Consider the following 19,542-nt stretch of genomic DNA (forward strand, 5'->3'; position numbering starts at 1 on the left):
CAGACGAGCTCCCCCTCCCCCATACACACACACACACACACACACTAGAAACGATAAGGGTGTGTAGGAAACCGTGTACGTGCGCGCGCTTCGGGGAGGCAGACGCTCTGATTGCCTATTTCTATTATGTGAAGTACTCTACGTGTGTGCTGCGGTGAGACCGCTTCGCGTCTGAGCAGCAGAGGACTTACACTTGCACCCACTGAGTGAAACGCGCAAATATATATATATATATATTATTATACGGCACAGCTAAGCTCAGGGAGAAAAGTGAGACCCACACAGAGCGTTGAGCCTGTGTGTGTGTGTGTATGTGTGTGTATGTACGCCAGTGTTTCTGTGCCTCTGCCCCTGTTGTTCTCCTTCTGTGCTCTCTCTCGGTTTTTTTTTGTCCTGGATGTTTGTGTGACGCACTGCACTTCGATGTGAACAATGGAAACGGGAGTTTACAAAAAAAAAAAACAAGTCGAGTCGTTTGTAGTGCAGTTTTTTTTTCCTCGCTCTCCTCCTACGTACTCGTGTGTGTGTGTGGGTGTGTGTGTACAGTGTGTACAGTGTGTGAACGGAGTTTTATTCTGATCAATACCACGTTGATACAATACACAGGCCACAGATTCGCATGCAGAGAAAAAAAAAGAGAGAGGAATAAGGAAGAGGAAATACTGGGAAGTGGGGAGTAGTAGTGCACGCCGCAGGAGACACGCTGAGCCAACACCCCCTTTACTCTGTATCTCGGGCTGTAGGCAGGCGCCCGACATGACAACGCCTTCCCCTCCTCCCCCTTCTTGGCCAGCTATACCGACCCACAAGGTCACATCGCAGAGGTTTAAAGCGCGAAGACAGCACCGCCTCTCTCCCCCCCCCCACTATAGTCTTCGATGGCAGGAGGCGAGAAGAAAAAAGACCTCAGCAGAGGGGAACTGCAGGAGTGTACCACTTGACTATGCCAAACCACCGAGACAGGAGAACAAAGGGGAAGGGCCACCAGCCAGCCACAAAGCGGTTACCGCCATTAACCACCACCGAAGCATTCTGACTCCAAAGGGCTCTACGAGCACTGTGTGTGCGAAGGTGCAAGGACAGGTCGCATGAAGACAGTCTGGACTGCCACCGTCCGTGAAAAAAAAAACGCGTCCCACACCCACATTGGCTCGCCCTTCAGCCCCACTTTTATGTTTCTACGCTTGTACGCGACAACGCCTCCTACACGTGCGTGTGTGTGTGTGAAGAAGGGGGTGGGTGGGGGTGGGGGTAATCTGCCGCTGGTGGCTGATCAAATGTGTCCCGAGGCACAAGCGCAGATAAAACCTTTTTTTTAATCAAGGCGAAGTTAACCGAAAGAGGGTGAGAAAAAAAGAAAAGTTGGGGGATCGTTGGCACAACAACAAGACGGCGGCCGGACAACAAAACCAACGAACAATCACAAACCTACACAATTGAAGGGGTGGTGGGTGGTGGGGGGAAGAAAGAAAGAGAGAGATTCCATTCACAGTGTTTCAGATAACGAAACGAGGGCTCATTTACCAAACAATCATCAAAAGGCCTCCCCCCCCCCAGCCACACACACACACACACACACAGACGCAGACACACACAGACACAGACAGCACCGCGAAACCCCAGTGACAGTACTTCCCAACATCATTGACACACCTTGAGACCAGGCGCAAAGAATTGTACTCCATCGTCCTCAGAATTATGGTGCTTGCATCCCCCCCCCACCCCCCCAATCCCCGTCTCGCCCTCCCTCCCTCCCCCCTCCACAATGACTTTTGCAGGGGAGTTTCTTCAGTCGACTTAATGCAGCCGCGAGGCGCCTAACAACATGAAGGAAACGAGACCGTTTTAACAGTGGAGGTACAGAGAAGAATCCCTCTGCGCTTCGGGGCAGGGAAATAGAAAAAGATGAACATCATAGTGGAAGACGCCGAGCAGAAGCACCAACAACGAGCGAAGCGATGTGAGGAGGAGGACGATTGAGGGGGAGAGGGGGAGAGGGGGGGGGGGGCATAACACACAGCGACAATACAACGACCACAGAGAATATTCCTTGGCGTGTACTCGGCCAACTCTGCAAACAAAAAACACATGATAACGTAGCTAAGGTTCACAACAACGAGCAGCAGCGCTTGTGAAACACTACGAGTGGGACGGTGCCGCCTCACCGCCATCACCCCACCCCTCCCTCTCCTCCACGGTCCAGCCGCGAATTACCTCATCATATGCAACGTCGCTGTACTTGTCGAAGATCAGCGGGTCGGTGGGGCTTAAGAAGTTAAAGTTCCCTTTGGCAAAATCATCGTCGGGAATGCGGTCGAAGAGGGCCGTGTGAAAGCGGACGTAATGCACAAGAGTGTAGTAGGTGAACACCGGCACATCCTCCGGTCGTGGAAGAGGGCAGAACTTCATAAGGAAGCCCATGAGCATCATGTCCGCCCCTGGCCCATCGTGCAACAGCGCCTCCTCGAAGTTGACTGCTGTCACGTAATACATGTCCCGTATGTAGTACTTGATCTTGTTCAGTGGTGGGCGGCCCATGATATCCTCGGACGTGGCTGCCCAACCATCAAACATCGTCACCAACAGCTCCTCCAAGACCTCTCGACGACGGTTGAACCTCTCAATCGGAATACTTGTCGCACGGCGACTGACAAGGTGAACATGCAACACGTACAGCCAATATGTCAAGTCCATCTCAGCATACTCTAAGTCGAATAAATCTTTCCACTCGGGGAGCGAGATATGGTGGCATAGGTGGCCAGAGATAAACTCTGATACAGCGCGCACCTGACCACCCATTGTCATCCACCGCGGTCGTTGGCCTTCGTAGATGGCCATTGAAGATGGGTCACGTACGTCGATACCCTTGTAGCGCTCCGAGTTCTCCTCCACCAACTTCGACAGTAGCTGTTCGGCGGGCTGGATGTCGGTCGTTGCGCGTGGGGTTAGGAATTGATCAGGAATCGGCTTCAGGAACTTCTCCTCGGCAACATTCTTGAACTCGTTGCCCAGGCTGGCCCATGCCGCCCCTGCCATCCACGACGTCGATACAGGTGTAGCGGCGGTGGAAGAAGCTACTGCATCGCCGCTGGTTGTCGACGACGACGTAGACGCGGAGGGGTAATTTTCGTTGTTTGCACTGCCGCCGTTTGACACCTCATGTCTTGCAGCTGTGATCACTGTCCTCTCCACCAGGCGCCAGGCAGTACGAGAGAACATCGCAACCTGACGTTAGATTTTTCTCTGGCTACAATTATTGGCTGGCGCGGTTGTTGCAGTGCGAAGCGGTGCGGCGGCAGCGGGGCCCTCTAATGGACACCGGGGAGGAGAAGGGGGGAGGGGATTAGAAAGAAAGTGAGCGAAATACCCAACAACTGTCTAGCCGTGTTTTTGTGTCGTGCACGGCGTGCAGTGATAAACCTCTGCGATGCCGCTTTCAGAAACACACACAGAAAGCGTGAGAGAAAGAGAGAGGGGGAGAGAGATGGACTAGGCGAGGAGAGTCCGCCCTTTTTCCCCCTCACACTTCTTCAATGGGCGCTCACACTCTAGTGATTCACACGACTCCTCCGACCGCCTTGAATTAACGGTACGTGATATCGATCAATGTGAAGAACGACCTAAACTGATCATGTAATGTTGGCGCAAGGTTGATTTAACCATTGACGTAGGCACGTGCGAATGTGTATGTAATGTTTTTTTTTGGTGGGTGCGTGGTAGAAAAAAGAAAGGGGGGTAGGGGACACCATATGAAATACGGGAGTGAGTGAAGACACGGAGACGGACTTGAGGAGGCAGCGGTTTGCTGAGAAAAGCAAAACTTTTTTTCTATCAGGGAAGAGGAAGAGGAAGAGGAGGGGGGAGGAGGCAGCATCCATCAGGGATGCCCGCAAACCCCGCTTAGCACCCATCGCCATTTTCCCGCTACCGAAGCCCACTCCGTTGCTTTGAGCGGGCAGCAAACTTCGTCTACACACAAATTGTGATGTGTGTAAGTGTAGAAGTGGGGGGGAGGCGACGTCCGAAGGCGAAGTCATGGGCCCGTGTCGGGGAAAGACCAAAGAACAGGGCGCAGGGCACAGGAACCAAAGAAAGAGAGGGAAAAGCGCACGGGGTGCACACCTACGCACTGCATGAAGCTGCACACAGTGATTCTCTAGTCTCTCATATTCTTGAATAGACACACAGATACAAACACACACACAAACACACAGACGCGCGCGCGCAACGCACCGAGGAGGCAAACCTGAGCCACAGATGATACAATCGAGACAATCAGAATGTCGTCATGAATAAAATAAAACTGAGAGACATGAAACAAGATGAGTGGTAGGGGGAAAAAAGTAAAATCGAAAAGGAGACGGAGGAAAGACAGCCGCCACACCAAAAAAGAGTCTGAGAACAAAAGGTAAGTCCTCTACACGTTTAGGGGGTGCACTGTGATGCTGATTTCCCTCAATAACTCGCCCCCCCCACCTCCACATCTACACCGCGGCGAGAAAAGGCGGACACACAAAGACACGAGCACTTGGCTGGCTCTGCTTGCCTTACCTGGACGCGGCCTTCGTGGCGTGGAGCTGGGAGATTTGGCCCATTATATACTCGAAGGTGTCCTCTACGTCCTCATCCTCCCAGTCCTCCTCCCACGACTTCGCCACCTCCTCTTCAAACTGCCCACTTATCTGCCGCATCGACAACGTGCGAACAGACCCAGCGCGGGACATGTTGCCCGGACCCCCAGTCGCGGGCGCCGGCTCGAAACTGTTGAACTCTGAAAACTTGTCCTCCGACTCCTTGTACCACGCTGACCACACAGTTTCCCTTGAAGGGACGCCTAGTTGTGCGTCTGTTGTCTGCAAAATAGACGCCTGCGCCTCAGTGGCGCCCGCTGCTGTCGTCGCCATTGGAGGATATATCGAAATAGAGAGAGGGGGATGCAAACTCCTCTTGAATATTCTTTTTTTTCTCTCTGGTGTTGTTGCTCGTGGTGCTGCTCCTAAAGTTCTCGGTTGTGTGGCGGTGGAGGGCAGAGTTGGTGGCGAGTAGACTTCCCCCTGATGAGTCCGACGATGGACGTTGAGGAAAAGAGGTGAGACACTGGGGAAGGGGGGGGGGGTAGAGGAGAAGTGAGTGAGTGAGACAAATCAGAGAGACAATGTTGCACCGATGAGTTCTTTACGGAGTTGGGTGGGGGGAGAGGGAGGGGAGGGAAAGGAGATGACAACCAAGATGAGATGTCTCTTCGTATACGTCAACCAATGGGAACGGGGCAGGGGACACGAGGCCCGACCACCACCACCACCACCCCCTCTACTACCACGGGTGCAGCATCACTGAATCCTTCGAACTCTCACGTAGCTCAGTCATATCCCAAGCCAGAAGCCTGAATAATACACCACCTAAATAAACCACCCACCCACTCACTCGCGAGACGGGGGGAAGAGGGGGGGGAGAGGGAAGAGGGAAGAGGGGGAGAGGGGAGAGCAAGAAGCATCAGCTGCCCCTTCCGCGGCGGTTGTCATTACACGTGACATTCAAGTTGCGTGTACACGTATGCATGGTGAACGCAAGTAGAACCAGAAGATCATGTTCTTTGCCCCCCCCCTCCCTTCACCCCTTCTTCCCCGTTCCATTTTTCTTCCCAATGGCCAGCAGTTTGAGAGTCGGCTATGGTACAGCCCCTCCCTTTTCTGTTGTTGTTGTTTTTTGCGATGACGACATCGCTACCGCAACAACAACAATGGCAACCACTACGAGTAGTCGCAATATGGATCTCACTCCTTGTTACGGCCAGTATAACCTCTTTGCGCTGGTATGTGTGTGTGTGTGTGTGTGTGTGTGTGTGTGTGTCTTGCCTTCATATATGGCAGACTACGACGGCGCCGATTGGGTGTTGTCCGTCCTGAGCCTCTTGGCCTCGATCTTCTCGGGACTAGCGGTCAAGTACAACGCAAGACCGCGCGCTGGGCATGAAGTACGAGACGCGATCGCGTTCAACGAAATTCCGTAACTGGCCATGAGGTGATTGATCAACATCAATCCCCGGCCCTTCGTGGGTGGAAACAACTTCTCGATCTCTGTTGGCTTTACAATGTAGTTGCCGTGTCGGTCCACGTCCACCTCGATGCCAACGTGGTAGCCGCCAAATAACGACATACCCGCAATGAAATCGCTCTCATTCACAATACGGAAGGTACGCGGGACGGCTTTGTTGTAGATGCCCTGAAAAGTTCGATTTCCCATCGGGGGCTGGCCAAAAGTGTAGACGGTGGTGTCGGCGATCGGGTAGTCCATGCGCTTTAGCATGCAGTTGATGCTAAACGCACAGAGGGATGCCAGGGCGCCACCGAGGCTGTGGCCGGTCGTGAAGATGCGATAGATGGTGTCGCTGTCATCGAGCAGGAGGGCACGCAGCCGCGACAACACGGTCGGCCGCAGCTTCTTCCAGATGGCAAGAAATCCAGCGTGACAGGTGGGCCGCCACGACGTCTTGCGTATGCAAGACCGAATGCAAGACGCACAGCCGAGGTACTGTGCACTCGTGGTGCTGCTACCGCCAAAGGTGCTGGCTAGCTCAGACACCTCTTCGCCAGATGCACTGGCTGCCTCGCTGTGGGCGGCATGCTCCATCTCACGCCACACGACACGGTGAATGTTCATGTCGTGCCTGGCGTTGCTCATGTTGGCTGTGCCCCGAAAGCCGATGATTACGCGCGGCGCCTTGCCCTTGTGCTCGGAAGCACTCGTGTCCATCTTCACCATCAGCACCTGCACCTCACTCGCCTCCGCCACCAGTAGCCGTACAAAGCCGTATTGCTCGACATCGATGGGCAGCGCAGCGGATTCGGAGACGGTGGTTGGCGCTGCTGTCGGCATCGCCCCCACCGAGCCCGGTCCAGTGGAAGAAGAAGTAATGTGGCTGGGCGAAAACCCACGGGCGGGTGCAGGAGCCGCGATCGCCTTTGATGCGGCAACTGATGAGTCGTCAGTACCGTCCTCCGCACGGCCACTTCTACCCTCGCCGCGCATGCGGGCCACAACCCTGTTTGAGAAACGCCTCTGCAGCGAGGTGGGCGAGTGTGTCTCGTGTACCGCACCATCGTCACCGGTGGCGGGCGCGACTTCTGCAGTCCTATGGGTATTGTTGCCTGCACCCCCAGCGACGTCCTGAAGGCCTGTCTCCTCCTGCACCTCCTCTCCCTCGCTAGCATCTTCAGTTTTGTCGTCGCTTGTGTCGTCCTCCTCCGCGCAGCAACCGCACAAAACCTTTTTGAAGCAGTGAACCACGGTGCTGGGAACGTTCTGTGGTCTGACCCGGATACCCATCTCAATCGAGTGGTCACCGGTGCTCTCCTCCACCCCGTACGCCTGCCAAGAAATGTTGAAGCAGTCAATGGCAGTCTCAAGGTTAAAAAAAGGGAGGTAATGGATGGTCTGGAAAGGTCGGTACGCCGCATCGATGATCTGCGCCTCCAACCGCTCTAACCCGCGAGCTGGCCGCCGCAGCAGGTGCCTCTCCGCCGACTCCACCAATGCTCCGAGGCGCACCCGTGCCATGTTCAGGGTGCGCATAAGGGAACGGGTGCCACCATGCGTGTGGTCGCTTCTGTTGTCGTCGTCACTGCTGCTTGACGTGTCCGAGGAGAGATCTGACAGGAGATCACTTTGTTCAGAGCACCGCACGCCGACACGATTTCCTCTGCCACTGACTGAACGGCGGTCTCGCGACTTGACCTCATCGTCGTCGTTGACCACCGGTGCCCCAGAAGACAAACCTGCCGACAAGAGTGGTGGAAAGCTCGGCAGAATGAGCAGTCGCTCTTCTTCGGCAAGCAGCGTGCCTGTGCGGTTGCCACCATCGCTGGCGCCGGCACCGCCTTTAGTTGGTGTCTGCACCTGAAGCATCGCTGACAGTAGATGGCGGCGCTGCTGCGCAAAGCTGTTGTTGCGCGTATCTACTACCACCTCGCTTTCGCTTATTTGCCGCTCCTCATCGGCATCTCCCTCCCTGAAAACCGCAGCTTGGGATAACACAGGCGTGCCTGATAAAGCTGCTTGGGTCTTCTGCAGTAGCCTCGACGGTGCTGTTTCGGACTTCTTGGTGCCACCTGCCATGGGTACATCGGCAGTGGAATCTCGGTAGCGTGACCGCCACGGCAGTGGCGCCGCATCATGCCCCGTAGTGCCCTCACCGTTTTGCACCGCCGACCCTTTGGAACCATTCGTCCTCCAACTAATGGGAACGTCCCTATTCAAGCAGGAGCGCGCGCGATCACAAGTCAGGTCAGAGAGACCCGATCTTGGAGGTGATTCACTGACGTGGACATCGTAGCGGCTGCCATCGCTGTACGTGCGCGACATGGCCTTCGTGGCTAACAAGGTCCGGGGCGCTGAGAACTTGTCCATGTTGATGCTACTGGCTCCGTTAAAACTGCCTCGCATCGCAGAGACGCTGTGCCGAAGCCGGGACCGCCGATGTGCAGGGCCCTCGATCGCATGAATGTCTGCTGGCGATGACCCATCTCGTACGGAGCGAGAGTACGACTTCAGGAGATGTAGCACGCGACTACCGTTTTGGATGTCGCCTTGGCGCCAAAGTAGAGGGTGGTCCTCGCCCGTGACGGAGCCGCCTTCCCGGTCACCGCCAGCCATGCCCTTGTCGTCTGCGAGGAAAAAGGTGCTGAAACTGTCCATGTTCATTACGCTACGCGCTGCCAAGGTGAGCGGCATCGACTGGTTCAGGCTTCCATGGCCAAGCCTACCCCGAAGCCGGCTGCCCTGCGTATCGAATCTGGTGGGAGCAGCGGCAGCAGCAACAGGATCATCGCCCCCGACACGCTGCGATGGATTCGACTTCTTCGCCACGGAGTTTGCACCGCGCGCTGTTTGCAACCTCAACCAGTCATCAAGGCGCGAGAGACTAGCGGCGCCACAGCTGTGGGCCCGCTTATCTGGTGGCTCGCTACGCCGCTCGCTGGTGCCTCCATCCTCGTCCTCGTCCTCGTCGGTGTTTGAGGCACTAGAAGGACAGCTCGGCTGCGGTGACTCTCGCACATCTGTGCCACACGGCACGGCAGCACCACCGCCGCGCTCAAGTGGTGTGGTGGCAACGGTGGAGCCAGCGTGGCTGGGTGCGACGCCACTCATCAGCCCACCCCCACGTCGATGGCGTTTTTGCTTCGCCATGAACTGCCTCCATCGAAAGTCAAGCTGGAGGCGATAAAACCGCGTCTCCTCTCGCTCCGTTGCAAAGATGTACTGGCTGCCACCATGCCGCGCCAGCCAGCGATACCACGTGTCAGGCCACACCATGTGCTTCCAACGCGGGTCCTTCGGGTTGATGGGCACACTCTCGTCGCGGTTCTGCGAGGTGTAGACGAGCGTCATGATGTTTACCAACAAGCTGGCAACCATCAACATCGGAAGCTGGAGGAAAGGCTGCTGCGAAGCCAGCGCTGGGAATCCGCGGTTGTACAGTAAAAGGAAAACGAGGCAGTGAAAAACGTAGTACGCAATAGCAGACAAGAAAATCATCAAGAACACGCGACAGGCGAGCTGCTGGGGACGGCTTTCCAAGTACGGCTTGGCTCCGAGGTATTCACGCAGATAAAAAAGGAGAATCAGGCAAGTCAAGCCCCCAACGATGTGGAGGGCGATGACGATCCAGTGCACCCGCGTGAATGGTGACTCACTGTTCGAAGGTGAGTACCACATGTTGCGGTCAAGGAAAGCATCAACGACGTCCAGCACGAAGATGCTCATCATGTAAACAGAGATGAGCACCTTGGTCCACAAGGGCGGGTCATACACACTATGGCTTCGCATGAGAAAGGCCTTCACCTTGGCGACGACGCCGTCACCTGGTTTCGCACCCACCGAGCGAGACCAGGTCATCGAGGCAGTCATCACAGAGAGCATGTACGCGATCAGCACCGCCATGAAGTATGTAGGGATGCGGAACTCTAAAAAGGCGAGCACGGGGGACAGGTGCCATTTTTTGATGCTCAAAGCGAATAGCGGATCCATGTACCACAGCAGCGCCATCTGAAGAACAATCGTCCAGGTCTGCTCGTACAGGGAGCTGGTGTACCTACGGTAGAGAATAAAGCGCAGCGTGTGAACCAGCGACAGGAACATGAGCCCGTAGCGCCAACAAATCGTGGCAACTGTGTAGGCAGAACGTTGATAAGCGAGACCGACGGAGCCACTCGCCGCCCCAGCCGCCAGTGACGCCGGTACGGAGGTCAGGGTAACACTGAACTCGCTCAGAGAATTCGGCGTATTACCCAGCAAAAACTCCGGCACTCGCACCACGTCGCATCGGCGCTTCCTTCGGTCACAGCGCATCGAAATGGAGTATTCCGAGAGCCACTCAACACCGTCGCCAGACATGCGTGTCTCCGCGACCAGGTTATACACCTGCACCGTGGTCGCCTGGTCGGCTGGCGCAGGCAGACTAAACGCCAGGCGTCTGTAGCGCACCAGACTGCTACGTTGGTCCATGAAGCTCGCACCGCTCCACTTTAGCGACACCGTCGCCAATGTCGTGAGGGCACCGTCGGCTGCCCCAGTCGGCTGTGAGATCACACAAGGACTTGTCCATTTGTCCATATGCCGCAGATCCACGTCATGAGTGGCCCCGCATATGTTCACCATTGACCACTGCAGACTCGGAATGACTTCTACTACGAGAGCCGTGATCAAGCATGCGTACCATAACAAAATCGTGAGTCGCATCGCTAAAGCGGGCATAGACTCAACCTGCAGTTCCACAGGTTCGTAGATGCGTTGCTTCAAGCGCCGCTTGTCAAGCCGCTTGCGCCTACGAGATGCATCGCGGGGCGAATCTGAAACACCAGATGTCGTCGTTGGCGCCCGCGCCGTCGGAGAGCCCACATATGAGCTCCTCTGCATAATGCGCATACCCGAAGAGGACCTGAAGAGCTGGGTGATACCGGAGGAAGTCGAGGGAACCGAGTGAAACGACATCCTTGTTAGCGGGGGCGCGGGGGTGCCAGAGCGGCTTGACTCCGCCGCAGTGGACGTCGCTGCCTGCGCGACCCCTTTATTCGTGGAGGTGTGACAGTCAGTGGCACCGTTGGTCATCCAATCCGGAGTGGGGAGGTCCTCATGAACGTCTACGTATAGAGGGTCTTCATCGCCGTAATAGGTGTCAACGAGGAACAGCTGCCGATGCGGTGGGCTCGGAATGGCACGGCGGCGATGCGTGCGATACTCCTTCGTGGTAGAACGACTACTTCGAGACGGTTGGCGGCTGGACGCCATGTCGAACGATTCCACCCTCTTCGGCCCATATTGTGAAGGCGCGCGATTCGAGCTGGGCACTGGCAAGGTGTCTGGGCATACCTGTTGCTCCGGCGACTGGTGCTCTACTTGGTTGCCCACAATATTGCCTCCAGTAACGTTTTTAGGAAAAAAAACAGCTTTTTGTCGCCCTTGGAGCGGAACCTCCGTTGGTGGTGAACTTTTTTCTGCGCGGCCAGCGCATGGACTAACGGAGGACATATAGAATTTTGCCCCCCTCTGGTCGCTGTGGGGAGCGAAAAAGCTGAAGAAAAATGCAGATGTAGATGCCAATGAGTCCCAGCAAGCACCCAAGTACGGGCATGAATAGACGCCGCTCAATGGTGATCACACCCGTCCAGCAACGAGAGAGGCAAGTTGGCGGGGGAACACCGAAAGGGGGAAAAAATGCACAAAAGGCCCACACAAATGGAGGACGCTTAAATCAGCGACAGGGGCGCAAAGAAGGTGGCGAGAGTAGATGTGCAGTCGCCACGAAAAGTGACACCACGATGGATGTGCCAAGCGTCCGTCAAGACGCTCCTTCCCCCGCCGCCGCCGCACTCGAACGTTTTGTGGAGAGGATATAGGAGGGAAAAAAAAAGCGAGGATAGGGAGAATGCCAATAAAAGAAAAAAAACAAAGGGAAAAGAATCCGGACAAGCATGAGAGCTCAAGTCACGATCATATCTGTGAAGTCATGACGGAGAGGGAGGATGAGAAGGGGGCAGAGAAGCAAAAAAAAAAAGAAGTGTGACAGCCAAAACACACGATGGCACGCCTGCATAAACAACACCGAAACAGAAGCGCTCTGGTGTGAACGATTTCTGCTCCAACTCGGGACTCTACCACTTTCTTGATCAACACGGGAGTGCCACTTCCGTGAGGACTAAATCATCTGCGGTCCAAACAAAGGTCAGCCAACCCGCAGAGGGGAGGGAGGGGGAGGGGGAGGGCAGATGAGTGAGACACTGCTTGACCTGGAGGTAAGAAAAGAAGCGGAGTGAAGTGAATAACGGCGCAAAGGCGGCTGACGAGAGAGAGTTGCCAGCACGCCAGATGATGTCAGGCATGTACAATACACCCACTATTGCAAGGAAAGACTGTCTTTTTTTCCCACACATGGGCATTTCACTAAAAACATTCCAAAAGCGGTATGTACACAGGCACGACGCCCCCCCCCAACCACCACCACCACCGCAGGTGCCGCAGCTGAACCCCACGCGATATCCTCGTCGCACGAGAAAAACCCGTCCTGGCGTTGAGCCGGGCCATGGGCCGATCCATGGTGGCTCCCAGCAAGCCCCCGCGAGCCCTCCCCCCACGCGCGCCGCGCAATCATTGTCAGGCCGACATGGGCCCACAGCATGCCTTGATCCAAACGGGCAACGACAAGGGACCTGGCGCTCGAGGGCGGGTCGGGGGGGGTGGTACGCGGCGCGGCTGGTGGGGAACTGACCCCCACGCATGCCGGATGAGCCCAAACAAAAAAAAATGACCGGCCTCGCGCGAGTTAGCCCTCTCCTGCGGCCGCCCCGGGCCGCTTTAAGCAACAATACAGCCCGCACACTTGTCCGCGTTGGGGCTTGGTGGCTCCACGGCGGTACCCGGCTGATTCTCGCCACGTTTCCGGCACCCGTGCCTCATCAGCCCCATCGGGTCGCACGCGGGGAGGAGGGGAATACACAACAGCGCTCGCAGCGTACTGGGCGCCACGGCACCTGCACCGCATCCTTTTCGTCCAGTATTGTCTTTTCGACCCGCATCGTGCACAACCACCCCCCCCCTGGGGGGGGAAGGGGGAGGGGGGAGGGGGGGAGCTGTCCAATTACAACGGCACATCCTTTGTGCCTGTCCCTTTTTTCCTTGGTGTTTCGGATTCGCCCTGACAAAACATGTGTTCATACCCACGCTCGAATAGATTTACTCGCGTACATGCAGAAAACCCTCGCCGTATATATATATATATATACGAGCGTATGTGCTTGTCGTAGTATTCGATGTCGTGGCCGTTCAGCCGATGCCCAGACTCAACTCAACTTTCATTTTTATTAGTTGAAGGGTGTCTTGGCGTAACCGCCCGGGTGTGCGATTTTCTCCCTCCGTGCATGTGTGGTAACGCTTTTCGTCTGGGAGGAAGGGAGGCCTGGGCGATGGGGGGACAGAGGGGGGGGGGACAACAGAGACGAGTAGTGGCAAGAATGGTGAAGAGGAACGGCACAATACAAGCGACAAAGGAGGACACACACGAGTGCGCGATGGGAATGGAAGTGCGGCGTGCCGTACTCCATCTATTCGAAATTTAAAACGCATACAAACATACACGCACGCACACGCAGGCGTCTCGAACGCGAGGAGAAAACGACTTTGCCGGACTCGCAGTGGCAGGGTGGGGTGTCTCTTCTATACGCGTGTGTGTGTGTGTGTAGGGCGGGAGGAGGGGGGGGACCCCTCACTCACTCACTTTCAGAAAACGTATTTTGCTTGTGAGGCACACGTATGTGATGGAGGGAGGAGGGAGGGGTGTAGTGCAGTCACCCGTGCTTTGTTCTTTTTCCCTCGTAGACAGCCGTTTTTTTCTTTTTCCGTCTCCGTCCAGGTTGCTGTCAGCTCCTCGGCATGTTTGTAATAGAGACCAGCGAGTGGAGGGGAGGGGAGGTAGGGGAGGGGGGGGAGGGCAGAAAGTATTTATTTTGTCAGTGCACATTATGATCATCGTGTAAACCCTGGTGCACAACTGCACGACCACCTCCGCATTTTCTGCCCTTAAACTTGGATGATCATCCTCGCAGCACAAATAGAAGCCTTGCACCAGGATCCAACGAGAACATAAATGATATACGTAGGGAAGCATTGAAAAAAAGACAAACAGTGAGCGCAGAAAAAAAAAGGAGGAGGAGGAGGAGGTATCGTAGTCGTGGTGTTGTCTTTTTCTTTTTGAAAAGGTATCAACCAAAAAAGGGATAACAAGAAAACGTAGGTACACACACACACACGCACGTAGACGTATAAAAAGAGGGGGAATGCATTGTGATGATAGCATGACACAGTGGTGCGACAGAGGCAGGTGAAGTGACACACAAACAAACAGAGTGAACGGGGGAAGTAATGCCAAGTTGGTCGTGCGAGGAGTTCAAAAAAAAAAAGCAGCGGTGCGTGTACAAGACTCTCGCAGAGACCGCAGGCGGGGGCGAAGGGGGTGCAGGGGGGGGGTAGGAGAGGGGGGTGGTTAGAAAGGCTGCCTCCCCCTTCCCCTCCCCTCTCCCCTCTGTCGAGCACAGTGGAGTAGTGGGACCTCTGATACCCAAAGCGCTGGGGTGTGCTTCCCCCTTCCTTCACCAATTGAGGCCCCTCAAAACCAGAGAGTGCGAAAAAAAAAAAATAGGGGACTGGGTTCCGGCACGATGAACCAAATACAACGGGAGAGTGCGCCATCAGCTGATGATGAGTCCGCGACAAACAACAAGGTCAGGGTGAATGTTCGTGTCGAGAGGCGACAAAGGAAGGAAGGGGGGCGAACAACAACGCCAAAGCGGAAAAGAAAAACAAAGAGAGCATGCACACATCCGAAGGAGAAGCGGTGGCGCCGCATCAACCAGGACGCCCCCACACAAATGCCGGGGAGAGGGGAAAAAAAAAACACCGTCTCTCCTACAGAGGGGAGGGGGGCCCAATACAGACGACCAAAGGGGAAAGAGATCACATATCAAATATATACGCGCACGCGCGCAAACCTCTTCCCCACACGGGAACATTTTCCTCTGCGCTAAAGACCTCTCTCCCCCTCTACCCTCGCATTGTGTGTGCAGGTGTGTGTGTGTGTGTGTGTGTAGTTATGGTGTGTGCGCTTCTTGGTCCTTTCGTTGTTTACTTTTCACGTTTGGAGTCGATTGTCTCTGCAGACGACCGTCACCTCCACCCCCCCCCGCCCGCCTCACTCTTCTTTACTTGCTCCGCCTCTCCAAGACGCTCACAAGAGGAGTGGGTCCTGTGCACACCCAGATGTCACATTTACGTTCAACCAAGAAGGATCAATGCACGGGAAAGAGGGGAGAAAGAGCCAGTGAAGCAGGGGGAAAAAAAGAAGTTGGGGGGGGGGGGGGGGGATGACGGCCATGGAAAGCAGGAAAGAAAAAAACCCTTCCAACCCCACGAACACTGATGGACAATGAAGAGAAGTATATTCATTGACCCACGTCGAATAGAACTCAGCAGACACAACAATATGACGCACATGCAGGCGAGCAAAGAAGAAAAAGAAAACACAGAGGGCGAACATCTAACAATACCGGTGGTGTGACGCTGTAATAGTATAAAGCAAAGGGAAAAGTGAGCAGGAAGCAGAGATGTTTGATGTATCCACCGCCCGTAGCAATGGCGACACCTGTCATGCTTACCATTACTCATGTCGCCTTCGCTTTGCACCTCCACAATCATGGGCAGAGGCGGGGTGGCCTCCGGTGTCGCTGTCGTCGTCAGCGCTGCCCGCGTGGGCCACTACTGCTGCGATTCATGGCTGCGGCGCCGTCCGCTTCACCGAGAAAGAAATTTTCTTCCTATCGCTGTTGAGTACAATTTTGACTGTGCTCTCCGGCGACAGTTCATGCGAGACAATCATGCGACTCAGTTCTGTGGTGACGTTCTTCTCGATCCAGCGTCGGAGTGGGCGAGCACCCATATCCGCGTCAAAGGCAGAATCCAAGATATACTGCTTTGCCTCACTTGATAAGATGACACGAATAAATTGGTCCTTGAGGCGGTCGTTGAGCTCCTCAATGACGATGTCGATGATACCCGTCATCTCGTCGACTCCTAGAGGACGGAAGAGGACTATGTCGTCTAGCCGGTTGATAAACTCTGGTCGGAAGAACCTCTTCATCTCGCCCATCACACGCATCTGTGCGGCCTCGTATTCCTTGGGCGATGTGCCGATGTTTTGCAGATGCTGCGCACCCAGGTTTGATGTCATGATGATGATCGTGTTGCAGAAATCTACGGTGCGGCCGTGCGAGTCAGTCAGCCGACCTTCGTCAAGCACCTGCAGCAGCACGTTGAAGACGTTGGGGTGCGCCTTCTCCACCTCGTCCAAGAGAACCACAGAGTACGGACGACGGCGCACCGGCTCCGTCAGCTGACCCCCTTCTTCGTGGCCAACGTACCCCGGTGGGGCACCGATCAGCCGCGCCACAGAGTGCTGCTCCATGTATTCGCTCATGTCGAGGCGCACCATATGCTTGGCGTCATCGAAGAGCTCAGAGGCAACAGCCTTGCTCAGCTCGGTCTTGCCAACGCCGGTGGGGCCGAGGAAGAGAAAAGAGCCAGTAGGCCGGCCAGAGCGGGCCAGACCCGCACGCGAGCGCAGAATAGCCTCCGCGACACGGGACACTGCCTCATCCTGACCTTTCACACGAAGGTGGAGGTGGTCGGCCAGGTGTAGCAGGCGCTCGCGATCGGTCTGGCTCAGCTTGGCCACCGGAATGTTGGTCCAGCGAGACACGACGGCGGCAATATCTGTCTCGGTCACCGTTCCCTGGAGCATTGTCTCCTTCTGCTTCTCAATCTCCTCCTTTAGAGAGCGTATTTTCTCCTCGATGATTGGGATTACGTTGTATTTGATGTCTGCCGCTGTCTCCATGTCATGCGTTCGCTCTGCTCGCTCCAACTTCACCTTCTTCTCATCCAACTTCGACTGTGTTGCCTGCAGCTCATGAATTCGACCACGCTCCTGCTCGTACTTGTCAATGAGTGGGCCGAGCTGCTCAACCACCCTCTGGATCTCCGCCTTCACGGCGCTCAGTCGATCCTTGGACGACTGGTCCTTGTCACGCTGCAACGCCTTCTCCTCAATCTCCAGTTGACGCTTCTTGCGCTCCAGGGAGTCGATCTCGGCGGGCCGAGACGACAGCGTCACGCGCACATTGGCGCAGGCTTCATCAATCAAGTCAATTGCCTTATCCGGTAGGAAGCGGTTGGTAATGTAACGGTCGGCCAACTGAGCCGCCACCACAACGGCTTTGTCGGTGATCTGCACACCGTGGTGCTGCTCGTAGCGGTCCTTTAGCCCACGCAGGATGCTCGTGCACTCCTCAGCCGAGGGCTCATTCACGTACACCGGCATGAAGCGGCGCTCGAAGGCGGCGTCCTTCTCTACGTACTGGCGATATTCTTCAAGCGTTGTGGCACCAATAGTGCGCAGCTCGCCGCGGGCCAGAAGCGGTTTCAGTAGGTTCGCAGCGTCCATCGCACCATCCGCCTTGCCGGCGCCGAGAACGAGGTGAATCTCGTCAATGAAGAGGATAACCTTTTCGTTTTCTTTTACCTCGTTCAGCACAGACTTCAGGCGTTCTTCGAACTCGCCACGGTACTTGGCGCCAGCAATCAGCGCACCCATATCCAGGGAAAAGATGCGAATACCGGAGAGGGTATCGGGAACATCGCCTCGCACAACCTGTTGGGCGATACCCTCCACAATGGCAGTTTTGCCCACACCAGGCTCACCAATCAGCACGGGGTTGTTCTTGGTGCGGCGCGACAAGACACGTATGGTCCGCAGAATCTCGTCTGCACGGCCTATCACCGGATCCAGCTTACCGTCCTCCGCCTGCTTGCACAGATCCACGGCATATTTGTTCAGCGACTCATAGTTGTCGTCTTGAAAGTCGGAGGTGATCTTTTTACCCTTGCGCATCTCCAGTAGCGCGGTGCGAATCGCCTTCTTGTCAGCACCCGCAGCATCGAGTATTTTGCCTACCTCTTTGCTCTCGTGCAGCGACAGCAGGAAATGGTCGAGCGCCACGAGGGTGTCGCCGAGGGCGACGCGTTCTTGCTCCGCCGTGTTGAGAACACGCATCATGTCGGAGTTGGGTCGCGGCTGCGTCGGCGCAGGGAACTGTGTGGGAATCGCGCCGACACGCGCCTCCAATGCCTCCTTCACGGAGGCGGCGTTGAGCTTGCGCATCAAGCGCGAAGGAAGGCCGTTTTCATCTTCGAACATGACACAGGCGAGGTGCACAGGGTCCAGATAGCCGCTCGCTTTCTTGCGGGCCAACGCTACGGTCCGGGACAACAGGTCGGTCGCCGCCTGTGTCCATTCCGACTGCTGCGACGACATCACGGGTGGCGAAAAAAGAGGCGGAATAAGGGGAAGGGGGAAAAAGAAATAAAACGATTTGAAATGTCGGGCGCTGGAGAACTAATAAAAATGGAGGAGGATGATGAAGAAAAAAAAATTTTTTTGAAGGCGTGCCGGTGACGCGGCAACTTTGAGGGAATGAGATGAAAAAGAGGAAGTAGAGAAACGAAAGAAAAAAAATTCACTTTATTTCTTTTGATCCTTTAGATTTTGCCTCTCTGTGTTTGTCGTATCGCGGGTATAAATGCGCTGTCTTTAATTTTTTTTGGTATTTCCCTTTGCATGTTTGGAAACGAAAACGTGAAATATCAAAGAGAGGAGGAGGAGAAGGAGGAGGAGGAGGAGGAGAATGGAAGAGGATAGAGAAAAAAAAACGGAGCGATTCTTTTTGCTCATTTTTTTTCTTCTGCGTGTTAGTCTTTTTTTGTGTGTGTTTTGATGCTATGGTTCCCATTTCTCCTCCCCGATGAGTGCGATTGTGCGACTGCGCCTAATCACCAGCAGCGCGTTCTCGACTGCGCTTCTTCTTTGTTGTTCCTTTTTGTTCTCCTCCGCTGTCAACTTAAGGGTCGATGGAGAGACTCCGATTGACACGAAACGACAGTGCGAGAAAGATGAGGCGTGCGCTTGCTCGGGTATTCGACCCCTTACTTGTTTTTTTTTCGGGGGGAGAGGGAACAGGTGACTTGCAGAAGGAGTCGAGGGGAGGAGGAGGAGGCCTTTTGGGGTAAAAAAAAAGGGCGGAGGAGGGCTTTACAAATATGACTGCGACTGTTGATCTCTCTCTCTCTCACTTTGATGCGGTTGTGACAAGAGTTTAGAGAGGAGGAGGTGATTAGAAAAAGGGGGCTTCGTAGCCTTGGCCAATAAGATATATACATAGAGGGAGGAGAAAATATACGCGATTTCTTTTCTCCCTTTTTTGTATTACCGGGGAACGCAAAAAAAAAAACGGAACAAATATATGAGTCTTGTGTGTGGCGGTGTGTGCAAAGATGAAATCATTTTTTCAAAAAGGATAGATGAGAGAAAGAGAGAAGGAAAAAAGTAAAAAAAAGTGATTAAAAAAGAGAAGGGGGAGGAGAAGGGTGTGGTGATGCGGTGCC

General features: G+C 55.0%; 4 protein-coding genes across 4 annotated transcripts; all 4 read right to left on the bottom strand.

The window, feature by feature from the left end:
- Positions 1 to 2,139: 2,139 nt before the first annotated feature.
- On the bottom strand, positions 2,140 to 3,219 carry JKF63_00542 (uncharacterized protein; the record flags this gene model as incomplete). Its single annotated transcript, XM_067896593.1, has 1 exon — positions 2,140 to 3,219. The coding sequence occupies one exon, from the start codon at positions 3,217 to 3,219 to the stop codon at positions 2,140 to 2,142; it is 1,080 nt and encodes a 359-aa protein (XP_067752750.1).
- A 1,328-nt stretch (positions 3,220 to 4,547) lies between these two features.
- Positions 4,548 to 4,904, bottom strand: JKF63_00543 (uncharacterized protein; the record flags this gene model as incomplete). Its single annotated transcript, XM_067896594.1, has 1 exon — positions 4,548 to 4,904. The coding sequence occupies one exon, from the start codon at positions 4,902 to 4,904 to the stop codon at positions 4,548 to 4,550; it is 357 nt and encodes a 118-aa protein (XP_067752751.1).
- Positions 4,905 to 5,871: 967 nt separating this feature from the next.
- Positions 5,872 to 11,286, bottom strand: JKF63_00544 (uncharacterized protein; the record flags this gene model as incomplete). The annotated part of the gene is made up of 1 exon (XM_067896595.1): positions 5,872 to 11,286. One exon carries the CDS (start codon positions 11,284 to 11,286, stop codon positions 5,872 to 5,874), a length of 5,415 nt encoding a protein of 1,804 aa, XP_067752752.1.
- A 4,528-nt stretch (positions 11,287 to 15,814) lies between these two features.
- On the bottom strand, positions 15,815 to 18,415 carry JKF63_00545 (uncharacterized protein; the record flags this gene model as incomplete). The annotated part of the gene is made up of 1 exon (XM_067896596.1): positions 15,815 to 18,415. The coding sequence occupies one exon, from the start codon at positions 18,413 to 18,415 to the stop codon at positions 15,815 to 15,817; it is 2,601 nt and encodes an 866-aa protein (XP_067752753.1).
- Between the last annotated feature and the right edge of the window lie 1,127 nt (positions 18,416 to 19,542).

The sequence above is a fragment of the Porcisia hertigi genome, chromosome 36 (genome assembly GCF_017918235.1).
Source record: "Porcisia hertigi strain C119 chromosome 36, whole genome shotgun sequence".
Classification (NCBI taxonomy): domain Eukaryota; phylum Euglenozoa; class Kinetoplastea; order Trypanosomatida; family Trypanosomatidae; genus Porcisia; species Porcisia hertigi.